Source organism: Cyprinus carpio, chromosome B23 (assembly GCF_018340385.1).
Source record: "Cyprinus carpio isolate SPL01 chromosome B23, ASM1834038v1, whole genome shotgun sequence".
In the NCBI taxonomy this organism is placed as follows: Eukaryota; Metazoa; Chordata; class Actinopteri; order Cypriniformes; family Cyprinidae; genus Cyprinus; species Cyprinus carpio.
Genome location: NC_056619.1, coordinates 13,477,462 through 13,501,544, shown reverse-complemented (window position 1 = coordinate 13,501,544; position 24,083 = coordinate 13,477,462). Strand labels below are relative to the sequence as shown.

General features: G+C 35.8%; 1 protein-coding gene and 1 long non-coding RNA gene across 6 annotated transcripts in view; one reads left to right on the top strand and one right to left on the bottom strand.

The window, feature by feature from the left end:
- The window catches only part of kcnab2b (potassium voltage-gated channel subfamily A regulatory beta subunit 2b), a 57,714-nt gene that overhangs the window by 19,535 nt on the left and 14,096 nt on the right, over positions 1 to 24,083 (bottom strand). Inside the window, exon 4 of one of the 5 annotated variants that reach the window (XM_042751185.1) lies at positions 23,936 to 23,977. In XM_042751185.1, coding sequence (XP_042607119.1) covers positions 23,936 to 23,977 — 42 coding nt within the window. Of the gene's footprint in view, positions 1 to 5,587; positions 6,553 to 19,419; positions 19,851 to 23,935; positions 23,978 to 24,083 lie in introns of those variants that run through there. The other 4 variants (XM_042751181.1, XM_042751182.1, XM_042751183.1 and 1 more) reach the window with 4 other exon arrangements.
- The window catches only part of LOC122142000, a 108,097-nt gene continuing 89,887 nt past the window's right edge, over positions 5,874 to 24,083 (top strand). Inside the window, exons 1-2 of the long non-coding RNA XR_006158273.1 lie at positions 5,874 to 6,014; positions 6,189 to 6,336. This is a non-coding gene — a long non-coding RNA (uncharacterized LOC122142000). The remainder of the gene's footprint in view (positions 6,015 to 6,188; positions 6,337 to 24,083) is intronic.

The window sequence follows — 24,083 nt, the reverse complement described above, 5'->3', positions numbered from 1 at the left end:
TCTCATGTAAATCCCACCACCCTTAACATACTATCATTCCATCCAACATAATGACAAGACTAACTCAATAACCTCTGCTCATGCACATACCATCATCGGTTCTCTTTTAGCAGTTCAGTCAATGTACTGTTAGAAGTAACTGAATAACTCTGGATATTGGTTTATTTTGCATCAGAGGGAGTGTCAGGCACGTTTATTAACCGAATAACTTAAGTAATTTGTGGATAAGTGTGTACTGGAAACGCAAAGCATGCCATGAACCGTTGCGTTGCATATCTCGCTGTGTAAACATAAAACCATGTCTGCATTTGTAATCGGAGAAACAACAAACAACAAGTGCTACTTTAAACTGCTCAAAACTCGTGTTGGAATCATCATTGGCAAATTATTTAAATATAAAAAAATGTACTTACAGGCTGTGAGTCAGAAGCGCCAGACTGCAAAGTTGGAACTGTCCCACTTTATAGAACAGTCTTTGTGCACGGATGTATTTTAGGCTACTGGTTCAGAAAATAGTCCTCATCCTCCATAAAATGAGCTGCACACATCTGAATATTAGGGTTAAACTGTTCTGGAACAGTGTTGTAAATACAACTTAACCACTGATTTCTAGTTATGTCCTATTTGGAAGGCCAAACAAAGTATTTTCGCTTTCACAACGAAACACACAGCAACTCCACGACATGGCGCCGGTGGCAACAGTGAGAATCAAAGTTACGCCTTCTTTCTTTGCATGAACATTTGGGCACGTTATGCAAATCTTCCCACATCCTGACGTAGAGATGTGGGGGCGTGTTAGAACGAGCCGTTTTAGGGTCTTGTAACACTCCAAAGAGAAAGGAAAATTTAAATCGCATCCTATAACCCCTTTAATATTTGAAAAACTTTGCTCTGCCAAACCAAAGCCATGTTGTGCAACAAACATAAAGTACATGGAAAACAAACAATTATGAAAAAAATAAAAATAATTTAAAATGATTACAAATTATATACTCATATGTATTCAAGAAATTATTATTTTTATAGTTTTTAATCTATGGTTACACCAGAAGGCATTATTAGAGTTTGAAAATGTTTTTGGAAATCATATGAAACCAACCTGAATTAAATTTTTAAGACCTTGGTGATTTTTTCTTTTGCTTTATCATGGACACACTTTTATTCGTCATTTATTTGTCATTGACCCGTACAGCATGGCACGATTTGACTCCATACTCCAAAACTGCCCTATGGCAGTCTCCTCTGCAGCCCTACAGCTGACCCAGACAGCAGATGTCTTACTTAAAGAACATGTACACACACACGCACACGCACACACTCATACAAGCTCATTAGCATGGCAGATGAGCAAACAGGGAGGGGTTGAGAATAGCAATACACACACAGTTCACAACACACATTTTACCTCACACACATTCAATGACCAGTGTCCCACCGAGAATCCCTCGGAGTGTCTTCATCATATCAAGCCTGAACTTTCAAACAAGATCCACTCAGGCAAGATAAAAAGCCAGTATATTCACTGTTTCATCACTCCAGACTAAAAAAAGGGCTTTAAGTGGATGAGTAGGAAGGTATGCAACATAGTTACATAAGAAAGGCTGGGGGCACGAGTAATATGGTGAAAAGGATATGAGGGAAGTAAAAGACAAAACGTTAAGAAGGGTTAGGAAACCAGGAGGAGGATGCATCAACAAGGGTTTTGTAGGCTACGCTTCACTAGACAACTACAGGCACGATATTGCCTAGGAGGCATGGGCACTTTATCAAAATGAGTAATCTTATCCCCACAGGGGCTCACTCCTCCCTGCCCAAACACTCCACATGGGGTGCCAAAATATCACAATGTGTGGATGAAAAATGGCCTGTTGGGCAAATCTTTGCTAAAAAGTGGTTTTGGAGTAATGAAGTATATATCGATGAATTTAGAGGATAAAGTCACTACAGAAACAATGCTGTACATCATCGCTGTTGGATTAAGCAATTATCAATAAAATTACAGAAAAAGGTATGCACACTCAACACGGTTTTTTGGTAGAGGTGAAAGTCACAATGCAGCAAAAAGGTGCACTACTGAATTTTGGCTCTCTGTTGAAAGCTGTGGTTGAAACATAACATTGAAAGTAACTTGTGGAGGAACATTTTAACATTTTTTTGTTGTTGTTGTGTTTACTGTGTTGTCCTTCTGTATTCATCTTCTGCATAAAAAAATAAGGTCCTTCAAGATATATCTCTGAAAAAAATCTGTCACCTAAGTATACAAAAGTAGAGTATCTGCCATCATTGTTTGTGGACATGACAAAAGAGAAATGACAGAAGCCTGAAATTTCCCACCAAATAAAAATTGCAATCATTATTATTACAAAGCATGTCTATACTTTTTATGCAGTAGATCAACTGTTTGTTTGAGAGAAAAAAAACGAACATTTAAAAAAAAAAATGAGTAAATATCCACATACTGAAAAAAATGCTCCAAATTTTGTAAAAATGGTGACATTTTAACCTCTATGTGTTAATGAGGAAATCTCTGAGGGAAGTTGTTAATGTTGTTGGTTTGTTAATTTCAAATGTGAAAGAGCTTTAACGTTTTACTGACTTCTGAACTGCTATGATATGTACAACAACCAATGTAATAATAATACGTTGCCTTAGTCAAGTTTACCTGTTCTGGAGAAAAAAAATTGAACACTCTATTTGGCACCATTCACTGGACATTTCACTTTGAAAGTGTTGCGAAACATGCTACAATATAATTTAGCGAAAAGGTACCTACGGGTACAAGAAGACACTTCTGCAAGAAAAAAAAAAATTATACCACTTATAGCTCCTCTTGTAAAGCAATACTGTATGTACCTGCAGCAATGTATTTCAGGTTTTGCAGAAATGTAGAATGGTTGAAAATTTGTTATGGTGTATATCTCAAAACTTCCATCAATCCAGCACTGCACACGTCCTGTTTAAGAAACATCATCTTCAACTCTGGGGTCTTCGCAGTTAAGAGTGCACATTGAATTAATGGGATTATCTTGGACAAATAAATGGTAGCTTGCATAACTGGCTGGCCAGACTGAAGCAGTCCTGCTGTTTACTGCCCAGGGAACAGCAGGCAGAAACTGCAGCCCATTTGTGCATTTATGTAATCACCACTTCAGTTTTCTTTCTGCAGACCCCAGAGATACACACGCTTACACAATGCCTCTACACAACCATCTTCATCATTCAAATTTGTGTACAAAATGAGCACAGGAACTTTGATAATAGTCAAGGGATAATCGTAGCGCCCAGAGAGACACACGCCACAGAATGGGACGACAGGAACAAACCCTCCAGGTTGCATTTATAAACTCATGACATTTCATGAGTGAGCATTCACAAATGTAAGACCACAACGAACGCAAGTCACACAAGTATGTGGGGTTTTTAAAGGTTCTTGCCTCAGGTGCATGTGCATAAACTTATTTAATGCACATTTAATGTTGGCTCATCAGACATGGAGAGGTTACCATGTTACTCACTGATAGTCTGTTTCTGTTAATGAACATCATTGCACTGTAGCTGCAAACTGCTGAGAGGAAAATTGTGATTGTGTTATAATTTCAGCAAAGACCCTCAGAGCATTGATGTGAACATACCAGATCAAAATTAAAGGGACAGTCCACCCAAAAATGAAAGATTTTTCATCTTTTCCTCTCCCTCATGTCATTCCAAGCAAGTATGACCTTTATGTCTGTAAAAGACAAAAGAAGAATGTTCAAACACCTTTGGACCCTATTGATTTTTATAGTATGGACAAAAACGCTGAGGCATTTTTCAAAATATCTTCTATTGTTTTCCACAGTAAAAGCAAAAATGCTCAGCATGGAAAAAATATTCAGACAGTCATAAAGTCATAAAAACTGATAGACATTAAATAAATACATTACAATTTGTCTAATCCCACTAGCAGATCCATAACTACATAAATAGATCCACATTATTATACAATTATGTTGGGAGCTATTCACTCTTACAGCCAATTTGTGTAGAAAACAAAAGGTAGTGCAAATCTAATTGTTTTTTATCAATAAAGACATAATTATGATCAGGTAAATTAAAATTACACACACAAATCATGTTAAAGAAGTCCAAAAACCATCAGTATTCCAGTGGAATAAACCCAGCCTTCATGACTATGACATTTACATATTTACAGCTTTGAATTTTAAAGACTTAATTACAATGGGAGAATTAGCTTTAAGAGCCAAGACATTTGGTAGCAGTGCAGCAAGAAAGAGAAGCTTTTCAGGTGTTCAGTTACACATTAGTTTAATCAGGAAGTGGAAGAAACTCTACATTACCTTGCATGGCTACAAAGTACCTTTGATGTACAATTACGCAAATTACAGTATGGAAAAATGAGGAGGGAGGGTAGGCTTTCTTTAAGGATCGAGCACACTATTATTTTATCAGTGAGCACATAGTAAGCAGTACGGCTATGTTACAAAAGACCGTGGGCTGTATGAACGCTGCAGTCGAAAAAGTGAGAGAGCATCCTGTGCTCCTAATAATGCTAAGCAGTGGAACATGATCACAATGCATCTCTATTTCATATAGAGAACATGCTAATGGGTTTAACAGGCACTAACAGAATTCTCCATCTCTAACCCCTCCTCTGAACCCAAACAGCAGAGCAATACGTCTACACAAATTCAATAAATTAGTCAAATGAAAGACTTGATCTTTAACTTTGGAGATGTCAAGAGGTCGATAACTATTACTATTTATATTAGTTTGTCTAAAATAAAACACCTCAAACTGAATTCAACTGCTTTGAATGCTATAAGCTAATTTAGCATGACATCATTATAACGTACAACATGAAAAAAAAAATTATATTCATATTGAGATTTATTAACAATTAGCCTACATTTAAAAAAGATATTTACAAACTACATTTAATGTTATTAAAATAGTAGTGTTAGATTAAGTGATCGTTAGATGGAAATTCATTAAAATAGAAATGGGGACATGTTAATTAAATCGATTGCTGTATTAAACAATACATACAAAGAGAAAACAAATCATGATCATGACTTAATTATTTGAAATATTCTCAATTTTTAAATTCACAAATATTTTGATCGTGCCACAATGAAGTATAGTGTATATATATAAATAACCAAATCAATTACTCATAATTTGTAATTATTTGTAATTTTTTTAATTCTCAAATATTTTACAGTACACTGAATAAAATATGCTAAAATATGCTTCTCAATCACTACCATCTCAACATTCACAACTACTAACTTAACCACAAGAGATCAATGAACAAACTAACTAACCAGCCAACTAACCAATCAACTGAATAACATTTCAGACATTCCTTTTAAACCGTTACACTTTAAACTGTTAAAGCTGTGAACCAAACTGACCCTGCATAACAAATAAAATCTCAAGAGTTACAATTTTTGGTTTGAGACAACTTTACTTTGCTCAAATCAAGTGAACATCTGATTACAAACAGTCTAAACTGGAACAAAAACCGAAACAGCACAGAAAGGTTAAAGTGCTACATGTTTATTCTTGGAGTTCCCCTCTCACCTACCTATATTTCATGCCAGTTCTCAAGCAGTGGTCACCAGAAGAAGGCATGCTCTGCACAGACAGCTGGCCCAGGCTGCGGGCCACCATTGCCACAGTGCGAAACTTGCTTTTTGTCCCCAAACTCGGGCTGTTGGTGTTCTGTCGGTTCAGTCGGTCCTCTGTGCTGCGGCTGACAGCTCGGTGGTCCGTGCACACAAAAGACACCTGCATGCTGACGGCGAGCCTCCGCAGACAGCTTTACCACGGTGAGGATGCTGACGCTACAAAGAGCAACTAGTCCTAAAATCTCCCAATGCTGTTACCTCAACAACTAAAGACAAGTGTCTTCCTGCCCTGAGGACAACGAGGAGAAAGACAGTCACTTTTCTTAAAACTTGAAGAAAATGTTGTTAAAAAAGGTCAGAATGGATGTGGCAGCTGTCAAAAAGGTGAGTGCAACACTCTGTTTAAACCACAAGTGCAGTTATCGCTCTGAAGTGCTGCCAGAGTGTGTATCTGTCCATGTGCCGTCTGTGTGTGAGAAATGTGTGTAAGTAAGTGTCTCGGTGCATGTATGTGTGCGCAAGTCTCTGTGAGAGTGAATTCCTGCGCTCTGGCTCCAGGGCAGCAGCAGCCCATGAAGCAGTGAACTCTGGGCACCAATCACGTCAACACACAGAACAGGGGAGAAATCCCACATCCATCCACGTCACACTGCAGCACATCAAGCGCACGCTTCTCCGCTCTTCTCCACTCTCCTCTGACTGCACTGTAAGTGAACTTGCTCCTTTTTATTCCCCACTTTCTTCAGTTGCTTTATTGTTGCCCATCCAGTATTCCTAATGTTAACTGACAGTCAGTTTCATTAATAAGGCTTCTGGTTTAGATCAGGTTCCAGTAATGTTTCCCACTATGTGCTGAGCAAATGCATAAATGCTGAGTGAGAGAGAGTATATAAAACAGCATAGTATGATGAGTGCGAGCAAGCAAGAGAGAGAGAGTGTGTGTACTAGAGAGAAAGTGGGAAGGTCTAATCACTCACTATGTTGTGTTAGATCAGCTCGTACCTGATATTCCACACACAACACATTTTAAAAATAACCAAAAAAATAACAAAAGTAGATTTTAATAACAGATGTGGCTTTTCCTTCTTTCTTTCTATTTGTTCTATAACATACAATACTGTGTGGTGATGAGCAGAATTCTCACAAGAGTAGATTTTAGTGACTTCAGTGCACATGACTGCTGCAGTTCTATGAGTGTGGGAGTGAAGTAAGGTCTATTATGCAGTCTGACCAGCCATTAATATTCATGACAAACATTTGAGTATGCAGAATGCAGATTGTCCGCTAGCCTTCATTTCTGATGACTTCTTTGTGCAGAAGGCTTAATTTCATTCGGCAATTTTAATCTCATGAATAAGTCATTTTCTTGCCTAAAAGTTTATTCAAAATTCTTCTGGATGAAGCAAGTTTCAGACAGTGATTGCAACAGAGTAATGGGAGAAAAAAAAAATGCACATTTTTTCTTTCAAATAAATGTTATGTATTGATCATGATGCTACAAATAAGGAATTAATTAAAATGCTATATTGAGTACAGACAGAATGACAGATAGATGGACAGACAGAGAGAAAGATAGATAGACAGACAGACAGACAGACAGACAGAAAGATAGATAGACAGACAGACAGACAGACAGACAGACAGATGGATAGAACCTTACAGAGGAGAGTGTCTTTTATGTATAGTGTTACACTAGAGAGGACACAAATTAGCAAAGAAAAAATCTTGACAGAGATTTTTCAGTTAAACAAACAATAACATTTCTGCATACCTCTACAGAGTATTTGCAGAAACACTGCATATCATAAGTCACAGCTGTAAATCAGAGATCAGAGAGGAAGCCATAGATTAAAAATTCTCTAGTCTAAGCTAACTGCTGTGTTCCTTAGTGCGATGGTGTCTGTGAATGCGGTGAGTGTATGTCCCGCAGACCGTAAACATTGAGATGAGCTATCTTATAATCTGACACACAAACGACACACGCTACTCCTGCATCTCTAGCACATTACAGCGCCTAAAGCCACTACTGCGCATAAAGCCACTGACTGACAGGGCCACTGCCCGGTTTTCATGCACTTGGGATTAGAGGAACGCGTGTCATCCCACCTCCAGATGAAAGCAAGTGGACAGGCGGCTTAAGTGAACATACAGAGTTTCCTGAATGGCACTTTGACACTCGCTAGCCTCAGGACAAAGACTCTGCCAGCAGGCTTGAGTAAAGCAGCGGTCCATTTAAATCAGACAGGGAGACAGAAAAACAGGATACTGAACTTGGGCATCTTTCATCACTCAACACCCTAAAAAATAAAAAAGAAAAAAAAACATCAAATCATATCATAAGATAAAATGATAAAATATGGATATGTAAACTCAAATCCACTGGCAACCAGTTTCACCCCATCTGCCACTGCACATGATCCAGAGTCACAGGCATGCCACATGCTAACACAACACACAGAAATATTATGCAAATATTGATAGCAATGTTAACCTAAGCTGACATGACCTCAGGAAAGAAAAAATCTATAGCAAAACTTGTCAAAGTTTTTTGATATTTAATGTTAAACGTGAGGCAATGTTTGCACTGAAGAGATGGATTGTGATCAAAATAGCTAAAATATGGAAAGTAAAAAAAATAGCACTTTAGCAAATTGGCAATGTACTTTTTTTGTTTGAGTACCAAGAATATCAGGATATTAGAATGATTTTTGAAGGATCATGTGACACTGAAGACTTGAAAATTCAGGTTTGCTATCACAGGAATTAATTACATTTTAAAATATATTAAAATAGAAAACTGTTATTTAAAATTGTAATAATATTTCCCAAAATTACTGTTTTTTTTTTTTTTACTGTATTTTTCATAAAATAAATGCAGCTTTGGTGAGCATAAGAGACTTTTCAAAAACATAAAATCTTACCAACTCCAAAATTTTGAATGGCAGTTTACATATGAGATTTATCAAATATTTGCAACATACTGTTAATGTTACAACTTACATCTGCACAAGATTACGCAACTTACAAGTGAATGTTGTGAATGGGTTCTTCCCATAAATCATTAAAACACAGACAATGAATAAATTAAGCAAAGATTTCACAATATAATAATAAAATGTATGCATATTTTGAGCTACTGTAAATATACAACAAATTATATTAAATATGACAAAATATTAACTAAATTTAAAGGAGACTTTCATCAAAAGTAATAAAAACAAGTTCTGTCATGAAACTCTAGATGGTGCAGGCTGATGGGTCGTTAATGCAAATTGATGATATACACAGCGTTAAACTACTCGGCACAAGCTGATTAATGTTGCATACACAGCCAGAGAGTTTACTGCTTTACATTTAAATGGCTGGTCAGCATTCACTAGAGCAGTTCGCAGTACGCTTTCAGAGTTTCTCTGAAACCCTCCACCTTCCCCACCTCCACCTGTATAGATCTGCTATGGGTTACTATACTGCATATGCTACTTGTGCAGCAGCAGTATGTCTTAAATACTTACAGCATCGTATCGACATATGTATTGGCAGTAGCAAGTTCCTGTACTTGCTTTGCATCAGCAGCAGCAATAATCTACAACAACAGCAATAAACAACAGCAGCAGCAATTCAGCAGCTTAGCAGATCTATTCCAGCAAGACAAAATACATTATACAGTTCAAATACAAATACAGTCATATCCATTACCATTCTAAAATCATCTAAGAGTGGTCATGATAGAACTGTGTAAAAATGAACAGTACACCACTACTGTTCTGCTGGCATTGCTGGACATCTATTGAATGCTTCTGTTGTTCCCTAAAAAAAAAAGATGCTAATCTCTAAGCTGTTCCAAGAGTGCTGCAACGTGATCCTCGTGGAAAAGAGTCCACTTACCGGACACTGTGAATAAACAATGGGGACAGAACAATGTACATTTTGTCATGGTCACAAATGTATTTGTGTCATGGTGATCCTTTGAATGGATTAACACTGAAGTTATGGGTTTACATACAGACACCAGCCCACTGCCACACTCACGATCACCTGTCAGCCTCCTGCCATTCCAATACACCACTGTAAATCAAATCCCTCACCACTGCTGCAGGAACCAGATAGTTTCAGTATTAGATTTTAGAGGCTGGTTTTAAATGTCAGTGCAGCCGGATTTGTAAGCAGTAATTGAATTATCATTAGAGAAAGGAAACCAGAGCCATAGCCCATTATGTGTCAAACGGTAGAGTATGAGGCTTAGTGTTGCACCAGGGGAGATCTGACCTTTCTAATGAGGTGGGATGTGTCGTGTGAGGTGTACTTGAGAAAGAGAAGGCTATCGTGCATCAGCTGTAAGCCTGGTTCTGTTTTAAGGGCACTTGTTTTAGTGGTGCATTTGTACTACCTAGAAAGGCCATCAGTCTGGAGATGAAAGTCATGAATCAAAACCTTCTTAGTATTACAGATGGAGAGAGAATACATGTGGACTGCATTGTAGGTTGCTTTGGTTAAAAGTGTTTTCTAAATTAGTTAATTAGTCTCCAAAAAGCAATAATCACCCATTGTTCCTCGCTTTTGACCTCCTGGCACTTCAAACACCTCTACTCCAATTAAACTGTCAAGCGCTCCCTCCTTTCACCTTTGATTAGAAGCCTAACTCCAGACTTATCCACAGTCAAATAAGCTCTGGAAAATCCCCCAGAGCCCTTCAATCATCTACCACCTCAGAGCAGAGCTCAGTCTCTCCATAGTGAGCTTCACCGCAGGGCTCCAGCTCTCATCATAAGCTCATGCAAACACCTAACAATTACCTCTCAGAGCTACAAACGACACTCTCATCCTCATTATATTCACAACTTTGGGGATTAAAACAGTAGTTCATCCAAAACTCAAACTTCTTCCAGTATTTACTCATGTGGTTCCAACCAAAAATATCTGAGGAATATTCAGTGGTGGTCGATCATTATCCATATGTATGGTCCTATGATTTCCACGATGCGGAAAATGCAGACAGAAACACCAAATCCTGTCATAAAAATGTAATTTACTATATAAAGCATAATGTCACAGAATTTGCCAAATTTTGGATGGGTACATCAAAAGGAGGTTGGAACACTTAAATCAAAAAGCGATAAACACGAAACTAGTGTATGTGAATATTAAGACACAAAATACTGCTTAAATATGAATGTTGAATGAATGGCACAGACGCGCGGTTTCATTTTCAGCCTCTATCACCTCAATAAATGAGTAAATGAATACATGAACATAGAGTCTAGAACTACTCTGAGAGTCACTTCATAAGCATTTACTTTTGAATAAAAACTATTATATCATCATATAGCCTACAAACAGAAACTTAAAGGTCTCCAGAGCAACCCATCAAAATTAAAGTTCAGTTTAACTTGAAGAAACTGTAACAGAAATATATTAATTAATCTAAAATAATGTTTCATTATTAGTAGTAGTGCTATTAATTAATTAATCAATAACACTACTACTAATAATACAACATTATTTTAAGGATTATTTACCAGACTTTTTTTTTTAACCAGAATTTATTTAGCAGAAAAATGTAAATAATACACAATACAGTTTTTCTGTGGGGAAAAAAGTTTATATATATAACTTTTATATATATAAAGTTATATATAACTTTTAGATACTTATACTTATATGCTTATACTTATAACTATATATATATCAATCTTTTAGAGATGCTTTTGGTTGTTAAAATTTAATGAAACCATTAAAATGAAATCCAGAAAATTAATGGAAAACACAGAATCTGGTAAAAATAAAAATAAAATTGAGAAAGAGAGAAAAAGTGTTTCATAGGCCCTAAAAATGTTACTTTTAGTAAACTTTTAATAAATTGCTGTTAAATTGTGTAAGTTTCATGATTTAAATTAATAAGTCATGCCTTTTGATTAATAAACTTTAATTTATCCATTAAAACTAGAAAAATTAAAATGGAAAAAAAATGAATCTTGAAAATTAAAAGGGAAAAATTGAATTTGCAAAAAATAAATAAAATGGATTTCATAGGGCCCTACATATCCTGGCAAGCTGAAAAAAAGGTCTGCGTATGGTCTACTAATAGCATACTACTTTTATGATGGTTTTTATGTCAAAAGCAGCAACAATTCAACATGAAAAAACAGTAAATAACAGGTTGAGTAAACAATGGCAATTTTAATTTCGGGGTGAACTGCAGATTCAAGTCTGTTAAGAGGTTCATACAGTACAAAAAACCTCTATCAGCTCTTTGTAAGACAGACTTTTTGTGTGCCTGAACATTAAATGTGGCAGTTAATGCTGTGAATTACCAATGAGCCAGAGTGCTCAGCCCTGAGTACAGGAGAACAGAACAAAAGAGCACGCCAATTCATTCTGCTTGAGGCTTCTCAGCAGGACTCAGACAAGAGCTTTATCAGATCAGTGATGATGACTCAACCATACAGAAAAAAACTCATATCTTCTCAGAAGATTAATTACAGTGGATTCCAGTTTTTATAAGCTCAAATTAACTGACACACCAAATGAAATATTTATACTTTTAAAATGAACTAATGGATGTATAAAGGCATTTAAAAAATATTCCCTTAAAGGGATACAAATGTTGTCATTAATCACCTACCCCCATTTCGTTCCAAACCCGTAAATGCTTCATTCGTCTTCGGAACACAATTTAAGATATTTTGGATGAAAACCGGGAGGCTTGAGAGACTGTCCCATAGACTTCCAAGTAAATAACAGTGTCAAGGTCCATAAAAGGTATGAAAGTCGTCGTCAGAATACTCCATCTGCCATCAGACGGGCAATCTGGATTATATGAAGGAACGGGAAAACTTTTTGTAAGTGAAGAAAACAAAAAAAAAAATGACGACTTTATTCAACAATTCCTTTGTCAACGGTCTCCTCTGTGTCTCTTCATATCACCGTATGCTGTGTATGCTCTTCTGTATCAGCCGCGCCACAAGGATGTACTGTTTCTACATGTATTTAGCTTTGATTTGAAAGAAAACAGTGCATCCTTGTCCTCGTTGCTTCATAACCTTACGGTTGATCCACTGATGGCAGATGGAGTATTCTGACGATGCTTTACATACTTTTTTATGGACCCTGACACTGTTATTTACTTGGCAGTCTATGGGACAGACACAGGGCCTCCCGGTTTTCATCCAAAATATCCTAAATTGTATTCCAAAGATGAACGAAGGTTTTACGGGTTTGAAACGACAGGGGGGTCAGTGATTAATGACAAAATTTTCATTTTGGGGTGGAGTAGCTCTTTAAATTGTAACCTTTAAATTTTAAAGGACTATTTCAGCCTATTTTTGCTGAAAATGTACTCACCCTCAGGTCATCCAAAATGGGTTTTGTTTGTTCAGTAGAACAGATTTAGAGATATTTAGCATTACATCACTTGCTCATTAATGGATCTTCTGCAGTGAATGGGTGCCGTCAGAATGCGTTAAAACAGCTGATAAAGACATCACTCCAGTCCATCAGTAAACAACTCAAATCCATAAACTAATATCACAATAACAAACAAAACTAAATTAAAACAAACAATCACTTCCTTGATTGAAAAAGTTTTACAAATCCATCATTAAGCCGTTTTAACATTAACCATCACTTCCTTGATTGAAAAAGTTTTTTGTGCTGGCCAAAATACGAGTCCATAAAAAACATCATCACTTCCTTGATTGAAAAAGTTTTTGTTTGTAAACAGTGCTTTATACGTGCATAGTTCTCTCCTGATTCAGACGAGACAGTTGGAGAAACTATTATGGAAAGAGGACTTGTCAACGGTTCAAACTTAAAAACATCTTCATAAATTTGTTTATTACAAACACAAACTTTCTAACTTTAAGACGTTAATTGATGCAACAAACATAACCTTAAAGCAGAGGATCTAAGTAATGCAATGTTAAATTTCTCCAAAGCTGTTTTAAAGAGGAAACAAAGGCATCTACATCTTGCATGACCTGAGGGTGAGTACATTTTCAGCGATTTTTCAAGAACTGTTTCTTTAAAGTTAATAAAAAAAAAACTTAATGTACATATTATGCATCACCTCCTCTCTTATATCTAAAATAAAACAACCAAACCAAATGAGGGCAAACACAAGCAGTTAATCATAAATTTGCTCCTCATATATATTTATAACTTTGTTCTGTCAGGGCCCTGAAGGTTACTGTAAAAGACTCAACATATCCTAAAGCTCTGCAATCCTGATGACATTAAAGAGACTTAAGTACACACACACATATATGAACGCACACGACAGGCTTCTCAGAAAATGTGCCTGCCGATATAGTGCATAACTCATGCAAAATCCATAAATAAATATATTTCATGTAAGCGGTCTTTTTCACATAAGCTACATCTCATTAGACTGTAACATCCCCGCCGCTCCCTATGATGAAGCGAGTAGTCTTCTAATGCAAAATCGAACTATGTGTAGCAGAGAGCAGCTGCTTTGCCTCTCAATATCAAATGCTGTGTGGTTACATACTAGAGCTGTCACATGAGTTAGAGGCTCTGTTTCAGAGATTATAGGTGGAACAAATATATTTATTTGAGACATGTGGACAGACAAGTGAAGAGAATAGAAAAAAATACCTAAATCTCATTTGATTTTTAGTAGTATTTGATGTGTGAGAGCCTGAGCAGGCAGTAACACACCAGGTGGACAGCATAGCAATTACTGCATTAAAGCACTGACAGCAATTCCAGCTACATATACCAGCTGCTGCAATTCAGTTGCGCTGAGCTGGTCCGCAAAGCAAGGAAAATGAAGAGTGTAATGATCAACAAATTAAAATGAACATGTTTCAGAAAATTGCAGTTCCATAAGCTTTCTTTCTGCTAATGATGCACACAAAACCGCAAAGGAATAAAGAAACACCTTACATGTCTAAGAAGGTGTGGATATTGCAAATCTGACATCTGTCCTGGTTCAGTAGTCTTTACATGTGGGGACATGTTCAAGTGGTACATAAAGAAATGTGTGAAGGATGTGATAAAACACAGGTTCTCAATATTTTTGACTACAAGTACCCTGCTTTGTCCAAGACAAAATTCAAAGGCCTCCTCGTAGCTGTTGTAATAGAAATAAACTAAAAAAAAGACAGTTCAATGTTTTACACTCACTTTTTTAGCATTTTAATTAACTAATTTAACTTAAAACAATTTTAGGACCTATTAGTGCACACTGAAAGTTTTCCTTAAGAACCACTGATGTACAGTAAAATGAATAAACATTATTCAAATTACTCAAATTATCACAAAAGTGTTAACATTTGCAGAAAATAATAGACTTTTACAAGTACGTAAGAACATCTTTGTGTGCATGTGAAAACTTGAGCAGAAATACATAAACCGAAAATGTTTGTAAAGCTATCAAATTTGTTAAAATGTCCACTTTTTACAGTTTTCACACACTAGTGTGTGTTAAAGTTTTTTACAGTCTACAAAACAAATTTTAAATAAAATAAAAAAAATAAAATTAACTTTACTTTTAATCAAAAAAAAAAAATCAAAAAAAAGCAAAGTAAAAAAAATTTCAATAATTAATTCAAAATTACCACACAACACATCATCAATAAAAAAGAAAAACCTCCACAAGACAAATTCCCGATACTGAGGGAAAGACTGCTAGGATCTGCACACGTTCAACTCCCCAAAAGTCTCTCTATTATAAGGCAGCAGTTATAAGGATGAAATGCTGGGTCTCCCATTTCAAGCTTACGCTGCATGAGCAGCTTAATTCACAGCTACAGTGCCTGCGGTTCTCTCTTACATCGCTCAAACTTCTAGATGCTCTTAAAAAAAAAAAAAAGCTAACTGCACTTTCTGTTAATTGAATTCATACAGCCTGGCCTTTTACTGAGCAGACCTTGAGGGGACAGCAGGAGACCGACCGCCTGTCCGTCAGCACTACTGAATAGTGGAAAAGAACAGAATAGATCAATGAGTTTAGTTTAGATTAGACTTTTACATTTTATAACACATTTGGTCCCACTTAATATTAGGTGTCTTTAAATACTTATGTAAAAAAAAAAAACACTTTGAATTTATAGTTCCTATTAATGTGGGATACGGTGCATAGGAATGGTCAACAGTGTAATTATAGATAAAATTACATGAATATATTTTCTTAAATTTAAGTACAACATAAAAATGTGCATTTTATCAAAAGATTAAATGTACTAAAATTTAAAAAGATTACATTTTATCACATAGTAGTTAAAGTAAAACCAAAATCAATACATTAACAATTAAAAAGCAGGAATGCATGCTGCATATTCGAATTTACATTGGCACTCCGTTTGATAGAATAATTTATTCAGCTCAAATGCACTCTCTTTCATGCAGGATTTATATTAAAAATTCTTTCCATAGCAGTAACAATTAAATTAAATTAAAATGTATTTGTATGGCACTTTTCACAAAGCTTTAGAAAGAATAAAATACTTTACAATCAGCCTTACAAAAAGACTTACAATCAGCAAAAGTGACAAGGAAAAAATGAACTAAGACCCCATGCTTCTTTCTGACCTTCAACGGACAGGGGATATAAATCATACACACAAAAGCTAACTTTCATATAAAGGGAAGAAGAAGATGTGATGGAAACTAGTCCATTCAAGGCAGTTTTACAGCACCGTCTAATCCTGGCCCAGTGAAGCATGTCTTATGGACCCGTCTTTATCTTGGTATCAGCCTGCAGAAAGCTCTTTTTCCAGAATGTGATTTTTCCAATTAGTCTGATGTACTGAGATTAACGCATTTATTCTCCTCTGCTCTTCTTGTCTTTTTTTTTTATTTAAGCACAAGATGGATGACTTTCAACTCTCAAAGCATGAAGTTCATGCAGCTTGAATGCTGCTGCATTAAAATGGGACATAACATATACAAAGATATTAAATCCATGTTCATTTTTTCTTTAATTTTTTTAAAATATGTTTTTTAAAAGAAGTATCTTATGCTCACCAAGGCTGCATTTAATGGATACAAAAATTAAGTAAAAGTAGTAGTAATACTGTGAAATATTATTACAATTTTAAATAACTGCTTTCGATTTTAATATATTTTAATATGATATTTAAACCTGTGCTGGAAAAACTGAATTTTCACATTTTCACGTGTCACATGATCCTTCAGAAATCATTCTAATATGCTGAATTCATTAAACAAATGGTAATTATTCCAAACTTTTGGCTGCCAGTGTATGCATTTATGTATAATCCAGGCTGCATTATGTAAATGCATGTCTAATCCAGAGTACATTCCCTAAGGGGAAATACTGCATAAAAAATAAAAGGGAAACACAGCAGTAAAAACAAAGAGACAGAATGAGCGGCGGCCTTTAACAGAAGAGGAAGTAGAGCAGAAAAGAGGCCTGCCTCATTAGTTCTGCAGGACAGAAAGAAAGAGAGACAGAGACAGAGGCAGGGGCTCCAACTCCCTCTTGCACGGCACTTAATTAGTTATTAATTATAACTCTTGTACGGTTAACTGATTACATTCAAGTCCAGGAGTCAATCTTGGGATGACAGCTAATTGCATTGTGATATCAGACTATGGTGGGATTCTGGGACAAAAAATCAATCATAGAACTGAATGTCTCAAAATGTAAGCATTATAAATATGTAATTCTATGAGAACTGAACTTGACAAATGAAGACACTAACTACAGATGGACTGGTAGGTGCGGTTTTTGACAAACACAGACTTGATGCCAAGATGATGTGCACTTTCTGCCATCTGGTGGACAAACCTGGCACAGCAGTCCATTAGGTTAGTGCCACTAAAACAAAATGAAACAGGTTTTGACCGGTTAGCACGAAAAATATATCACCATAGCAGATGCTGCTGTAACTACACTATCTGGACCAACAATGCACTTTTCTACATTTACAACCATTTAAAAGTAGCCATATATTCCGCAGGCAATATACTGTATATAATGCAAAATATGTCATTATAGCAGATGTTTGGAATTGAATAGACCTGGCTACTGCTTTTCATGTCATGATAGTTGCTAGTAAAAAGATTGGGGCTGTTTAGAAATGCCAACAGAGAGACTATTTAAATCCACACAGGCAAAAAGGACGGTAAAGGAAGTTGATGATGGACTTAGTGATTAAATAGACCGATATAGATGTATGAGAGCATGTGGCAGGTAGAAAATAGACAACTGCTTTCAACAATTCAGCAACAACATGTCAGGCTGTGAATATCAGCACTGTTATGAAATGATCCTCTGTAAAGTGTGAAAACTGTAAGCAGTTGACATTTTAGCAGGAAGATCATTTGTATTTCTCACTTGGAAAACTACTTGCTCATGACACGTTGTTTAATCGATACAGATTCAGAATGTGACTAAAAACAGCATGGTTTTTGTTGATTGATACCTTTGTGATTAGTTGTGTTACTATCTTCTGTAACTGAATCATCTGTAAAGCAATCAGGTCATCATAAATCAACATTACTTAAAATACCATGTTTTGCCATCATAATACAAACAGGTATGTTTAATTAATTTATTCATTTATGTGGCACCAAAATCTGTCAAATTAGTTTTAAAAACTCAAAATTACAATTTATTTAAATTATTCACTCTTTCTCTGTTTAAACTGATTTCTTGAAGTTCTGCCTGACAACCATGCTGATTGGTAGATAACACAAGGTGGTAAATATTTGGTCTTTGACAATTTCCTTTTCGCACTTCAAATTCATTATGAAGATTAAAGGACTCAAATAGAAAAATATTAAATTGGTAGGTAAAATATGTGTACACTTTTTAGCAAATTCATACTATTCATACTACTATTGAAGCTACTGTAACGCTAATAAATGAGACCTTATGATAATGAATTGAAAAGTGTTACAATTGCAGCATTAAAACAAGAATGACTAGCAATGCATCATTTACAAAAACACTTACCATTTCTAAATATCATGATATGCCTGATCTGTTGCTGACAGGACGTTCATGTAAAGACTGAAAACACTATAGCAGGCCATCGTGGGACCAATGCCCTCCCAATGGCTATAAAAGCAAAGCACTTAATCCAAATCACACAGCTGGTCCAGACCCCGCTTCAGTCTCTGCTTAACACTTGCTGTTCTCTCCGGTTACTTAGATACACACAACATGGGCCAAAACTAGACTCCATTACACCTCCAAAGATTATCAAAAATTATTATCAAAAAGTCCACCCTAACACACAACAAAAAACAATAAACAAAACATAAAACCAAAAAACAAAAAAAAAAATGTAGATATTTTTAAAACAAAAAAACAAACATCATTTTTGGTCATGGAAAAAGTTTAAATGAAATAAAATATAATTAAATCTAAATATATTTTTATATATTTATATTTTCTACATTTTTTTATTAAACATAAAATATGTAATACAAAATAAAATATAAATATAAAAACAACAAATATAAATACAGTTTAAAGCCATTTAGAAATATATAAACAAATAAAATGAACAGCATAAGAAAAGTACATCAATTTAACTAAATTATAACACAAAAATAAAAACGAATTCAAAATATATGACTTCAGTACTAAACTGAAAAACTAAACTGAAAAAAAAAAATATTTAGAAATATAAAAAATAAAATAAAAAATTAATAAAATGAGAACAGCATAAGATAATTGAATAAATTAAACAAATTAAAATATAAAAATAAAAACTAATTTATCATCGATCGCTAATCACTTGTGAAACTCAGTCCCAGATTTAAAAGCAGGACTTAAATCCTCTGTGGCCCTTACCTGTACCTCATCCCAGTCTGGAAGGAGATGGACTCCTGTAGAGATACTCCATTGGTCCTCAGAAAGTCCTCCAGGTTTTTAAACTGGGCGGCTGCCCGCACCTCACGCAGACTCCTAATCTCCCCCAGTTCCCCCCCACCCTGCCGCAAAGGGTACAGGCCCTGGTCAGACAGGTAGCGGTCGATGTCGCTCCGCATGCTTTCGCTGAAGGACAGGGACAGCATCTTGCTGCTGCTAATGCTGCTGCTCCTCCGTATGCTGTTCCCCGGCGGCCCATTTTTGGGGATCTGCAGGGGTTCGGAGGGGACACTGTGTTGGCGGCTGAGGCGGCGCCCGGCGTGCCCGACCCGCACCTCAGTCAAACTGCTTCTGTGAGTGGCAAACATGCCCTACCACCAGGTGACCGGGTCTCACACACACAGACAGAAGAGTGAAGCGAGTGGCATGACAGAGACCAGCAGAGCCCTTGCTTTAAATAGCGCCCGCCTCCCATGGCAATCAACACCGCATTCAGAGACCACCCTCCCAGCCCCTTTCTCCTGTGGGACTTCAATATAATGGCCACCTTTAACGGGTTGATCTTCATAGAATAAAGTCAAGTGGAAGTATTCTTCCACACATATGCGTGATCAAGCAACAGAGGTGAGTGGACATTCAGGCATGCGTGAAGAATGCTGTAAGGCCTGCCGCAGTTGTTCTGGAGAACCCGAATACTAAAACTATCCAGGAACCAGTCAGTTAAATCAGCCTAACCTATGACAGTCAAAAAATAGACTGGCACTGACCCCAACAAAGGCCAGAATCCTAAAAGTAAACATCATGTACTTTTCACTTGTAGTACAGCAACATAATAAGAGGCCTAAATATAAAATGTGTCTATAATCATGTTTCTTCAACTTTGGGCACTTCTATGTGCCAGGCTAATTAGGTTTTGGGTCGAATTTAGTTGATGTTTTTTTTATTAAAACCAATAAATCACAGATTTATTTATTTTTTAGTTCATTACATCAACACCACAACAAAATTATAATTACATAATAAAAATTCAAAAACTTAAAACAAACTTATAATAAAAAAACTAAATAATAATAAAATTAACATGAGAAAAAAACAAGTGAAGTGGTTTTGATGCTGGTTATCTGTGGTTTTGATTAATAATAAACTAATAATCACAGATCTAAATCTTTGTAAGATTGTCTTGAGGAATGCTGAAAATAATCACTGCTCAAACAATGCCAAACTGACTGGTTCTCTGCTGACAAACGACAACAGAAATCCATTTAAAACAATATACAGTACAAGAACCCCTTGTGCATGCCTAGGACAAATTTGAATAATTTATGCAACAAACATCAATGTCACATCATTAAAAAGAGATGCTTTCTTGTTATTAAATATGACAGTTGAATTTAGTGCAGCACATTTTATTTTAGAACACCTGTTAGAAAATGCCAATAGTGTCACTGCGGTCAGGACAGCATGTACAGGCCATGTACTGTATACAATCATGCTTATAGATCTAATCATTTGAATCCACATCTCATGTGAGTCTCTAGTCTGAAGACACAATCCTGGTCCAAAACAACATTTCTCCCATCATAAAAGTAGAAACTGGCTTCATATCTCATCAAGTCAGAGATAAAATCCACCATATCTGCAACATTACAGCCTCTGCTCATTTTTCACAACTTAGTTTTTCTTTCTACACTGCAAAAGCTCTACATTGGAAGAAAGTGACTCAGTATGAGGCAAACCGACCTTCTTTACTCTCATAACTAAAACATCATGATGCAGTAGTTTACAGTAGACCAAGACGGTCTGTGGATGCAAGCCCTGCTCTCCGTTCCCCCATCACACAAACGCCTCTAACCTGAGAGAGGACTGTGGGCGTGAGCGGGATAACCATGCAACATCCTCAAGCGGGACCCATGTTCAGCTAAAGTACCAGCCTTGAACTTACCCGGTTCCTCGGAGGTCGAGTCACGTACGGGTTTTGCACCACACTGCTCATCTGACAACTTAATGGTGGTCAGCACGCTAAAGAAGACTGCCGTTTTCCTCCTTAAACCGAGAGTCTTTTGAAAATAACTCTTTAGTAATTAGTGAATGGCAAAATAAAAGCTCCACCCCTCAAAAACATCAGACACCACCCACTCTGGCGAATATCACAGAGAGAATGTTTTGCGAACCTATCGCAGTGCCAGAATGCTCTGCAAACATGAATTATTCAAGACAGCTTTTGCTCTAAAAGCCTTTGATGTTGTACCACAAGAAAGTGTACTAAAAGCCATTTTTGCTTGTTCTCTGTTTCGTACGAGTACAGAATTCAAAAGTACAACTCAGTTATCCCAAGCAGAATGAAGAACAAAAAAGCACTGCATATTACATTAAAAAAAATTAATAAAAATAATAAAATTCAATTAAATAAATGTTTTTGCATTTCTTTAATTCTGGAATTAAAATTTACATTTTTTAATTAATAAAAAATAATTGATATGTTTTGACTACACAAAGATAAACTCTTATAATTATACACAAAGAAAAAAAAATAATGCAAATAATAAAATTCAATTAAATTTAAAACAAAAAATATTTTTGTACACAAAGTAAAGTTCTACACAAAGATAAACTCTTATAATTAGGTGCTACAAATAATTTAAATGCAAATGTCACATAAGTGAATGTGTGTGTCACTCTTTGTTGTTTTTAAGTGCAGATATTCCACTTTAGATAATGATGAGAATGAATTCAGGACCATAGGGACACGAATTATATGTTAGAGAGAGAGAGAGAGAGAGAGAGAGAGAGAGAGAGAGAGAGCGAGCAAGAAAGAGGTTACGTATTTAAGTAGAAGTCAAACCCAGCAGACCGTTAACTTGTTCATACAGTAGATGGTGAGTGCTGTTCTTAGCTGCCCATTACAACAGGAAACACATTAGCTTTGAATGTATAAACACAGTAGCTTATTTGCTCTTGTGTTAATTACAGTTCTCCATATCGAGCAACAATGCTGCAACCTTTGCTGTTTCCTTCATTTCCCTGTGACTAAAGACTCCAGGCGTGCCTTAAAACAGTAGCATCTATTATTTAGCATACACCATTTGCCTGTGATGTCACATCCAGGCTAAATATATAACTCATTTCATAGGCCAGTTCGAGTCTGCGTTCCTCCATCTCTCGTGTGAAACCAGATCGCCAGTAAGCGTATAGATTCAGTATTCTCTCAAATGACTCAGCAGAGCTCATTATGAAATAGTTACATTAAATTTTGGCTTTGTGTAAGATGTTCATGTCAGGAATAGTTAAACAGAGACAGGAAGAGCTACTGCATCACTCTGACAAGATGAAAATAGAGAACATATCTCTGTGCTGGTGATGAAGACTCAGGGTTCTTTTACAATAATATCAATATTGTGTACACACAATTTCTAAACCAAAGTACAATATTTCAAAAAGTAATAAATTCCCGTAATGGCAACACTGCATTTTTTTTACATCATTACTCCAGTCAAAATGTAATTTATTTCGTAGCATTATAAATCATTCTAATATGCTGATTTAATGCTCAAGAAACATTTCTTAATATCATCAATGTTGAAAACTGCTTTGTTAATTATAAAGTTCAAAAGAACAAAATTTATTTTAAATAGAAATCTTTCGTAGCATTATAAATGCCATAACTTATATATATGTAGTGTATAAAGTCTTATGTTTTCAGTTGGAAATGCCCCCCTAAGATACTGACTATAAACTTTTTAACAGTACTGTATATATTATAAGTATATACTCCATACTTACATCAACTTGTCAATAATGTCTATTAGGTTGAAAAATATGGCTCCTCTGACTGAAGTAAAATTTTAGAGCAAATATCAACATATACAGTACAATGAATACCAAATATAAAAACTACAAAATACTACAGGTACATTTGCACAAAGTTGCACAAGCTTTTTCTTTGCAAGTCTGCATTTTTTAAACGTTTCAATTATATTATTATGCATGCCAGGCCATTAGTTGGCAAAGAAACACTACACACTTGCACACATACCTTCAGATTAAACATGTAATAAACATAAGCGTGACATCACTGTTTTCAAAAATGTATATACTCCATACTGTATATATATGTAGTGTATAAAGTCTAAATCACCAACCTTAAAATGCCAACAAAAAATTTACTGTTAAAAAAAAAAAGTCTTATGTTTTCAGTTGGAAATGCCCCCCTAAGATACATTTGTAAAATATATCACCAACCGTACAAATGGTTAAAAATCTTTGCTGTTAACACAAAAGTTTCAGTCTCAGAACATATTAGGAAGTGGAGAGTTAAGCATACTGATTTTACAATCCCGCTCCATCTCCATTGTCCTTGAGCAAGGCACTTAACTCCAGGATACTCCAGGGGGACCGTCTCTGCATTTTAAGCTACTGTATAGTGCTATGGATGAAAGTGTTTTATGTAATCTCGTGGAGAGCTGGCTATATTTACACATGAAGAGCAGATGTACAGTACCTGTAAAACTGCAGCTGCCTCTTTGGACTCCCATAACGAGCTCTACAGCAACAGCAAAAAAGAAAAAAGGAGTGTTATTACAACTTAATTTGTCCTTTTTACCTTTATTTAGTGAAGGTGCTAAGGATAATATAAATACAGCGCATTG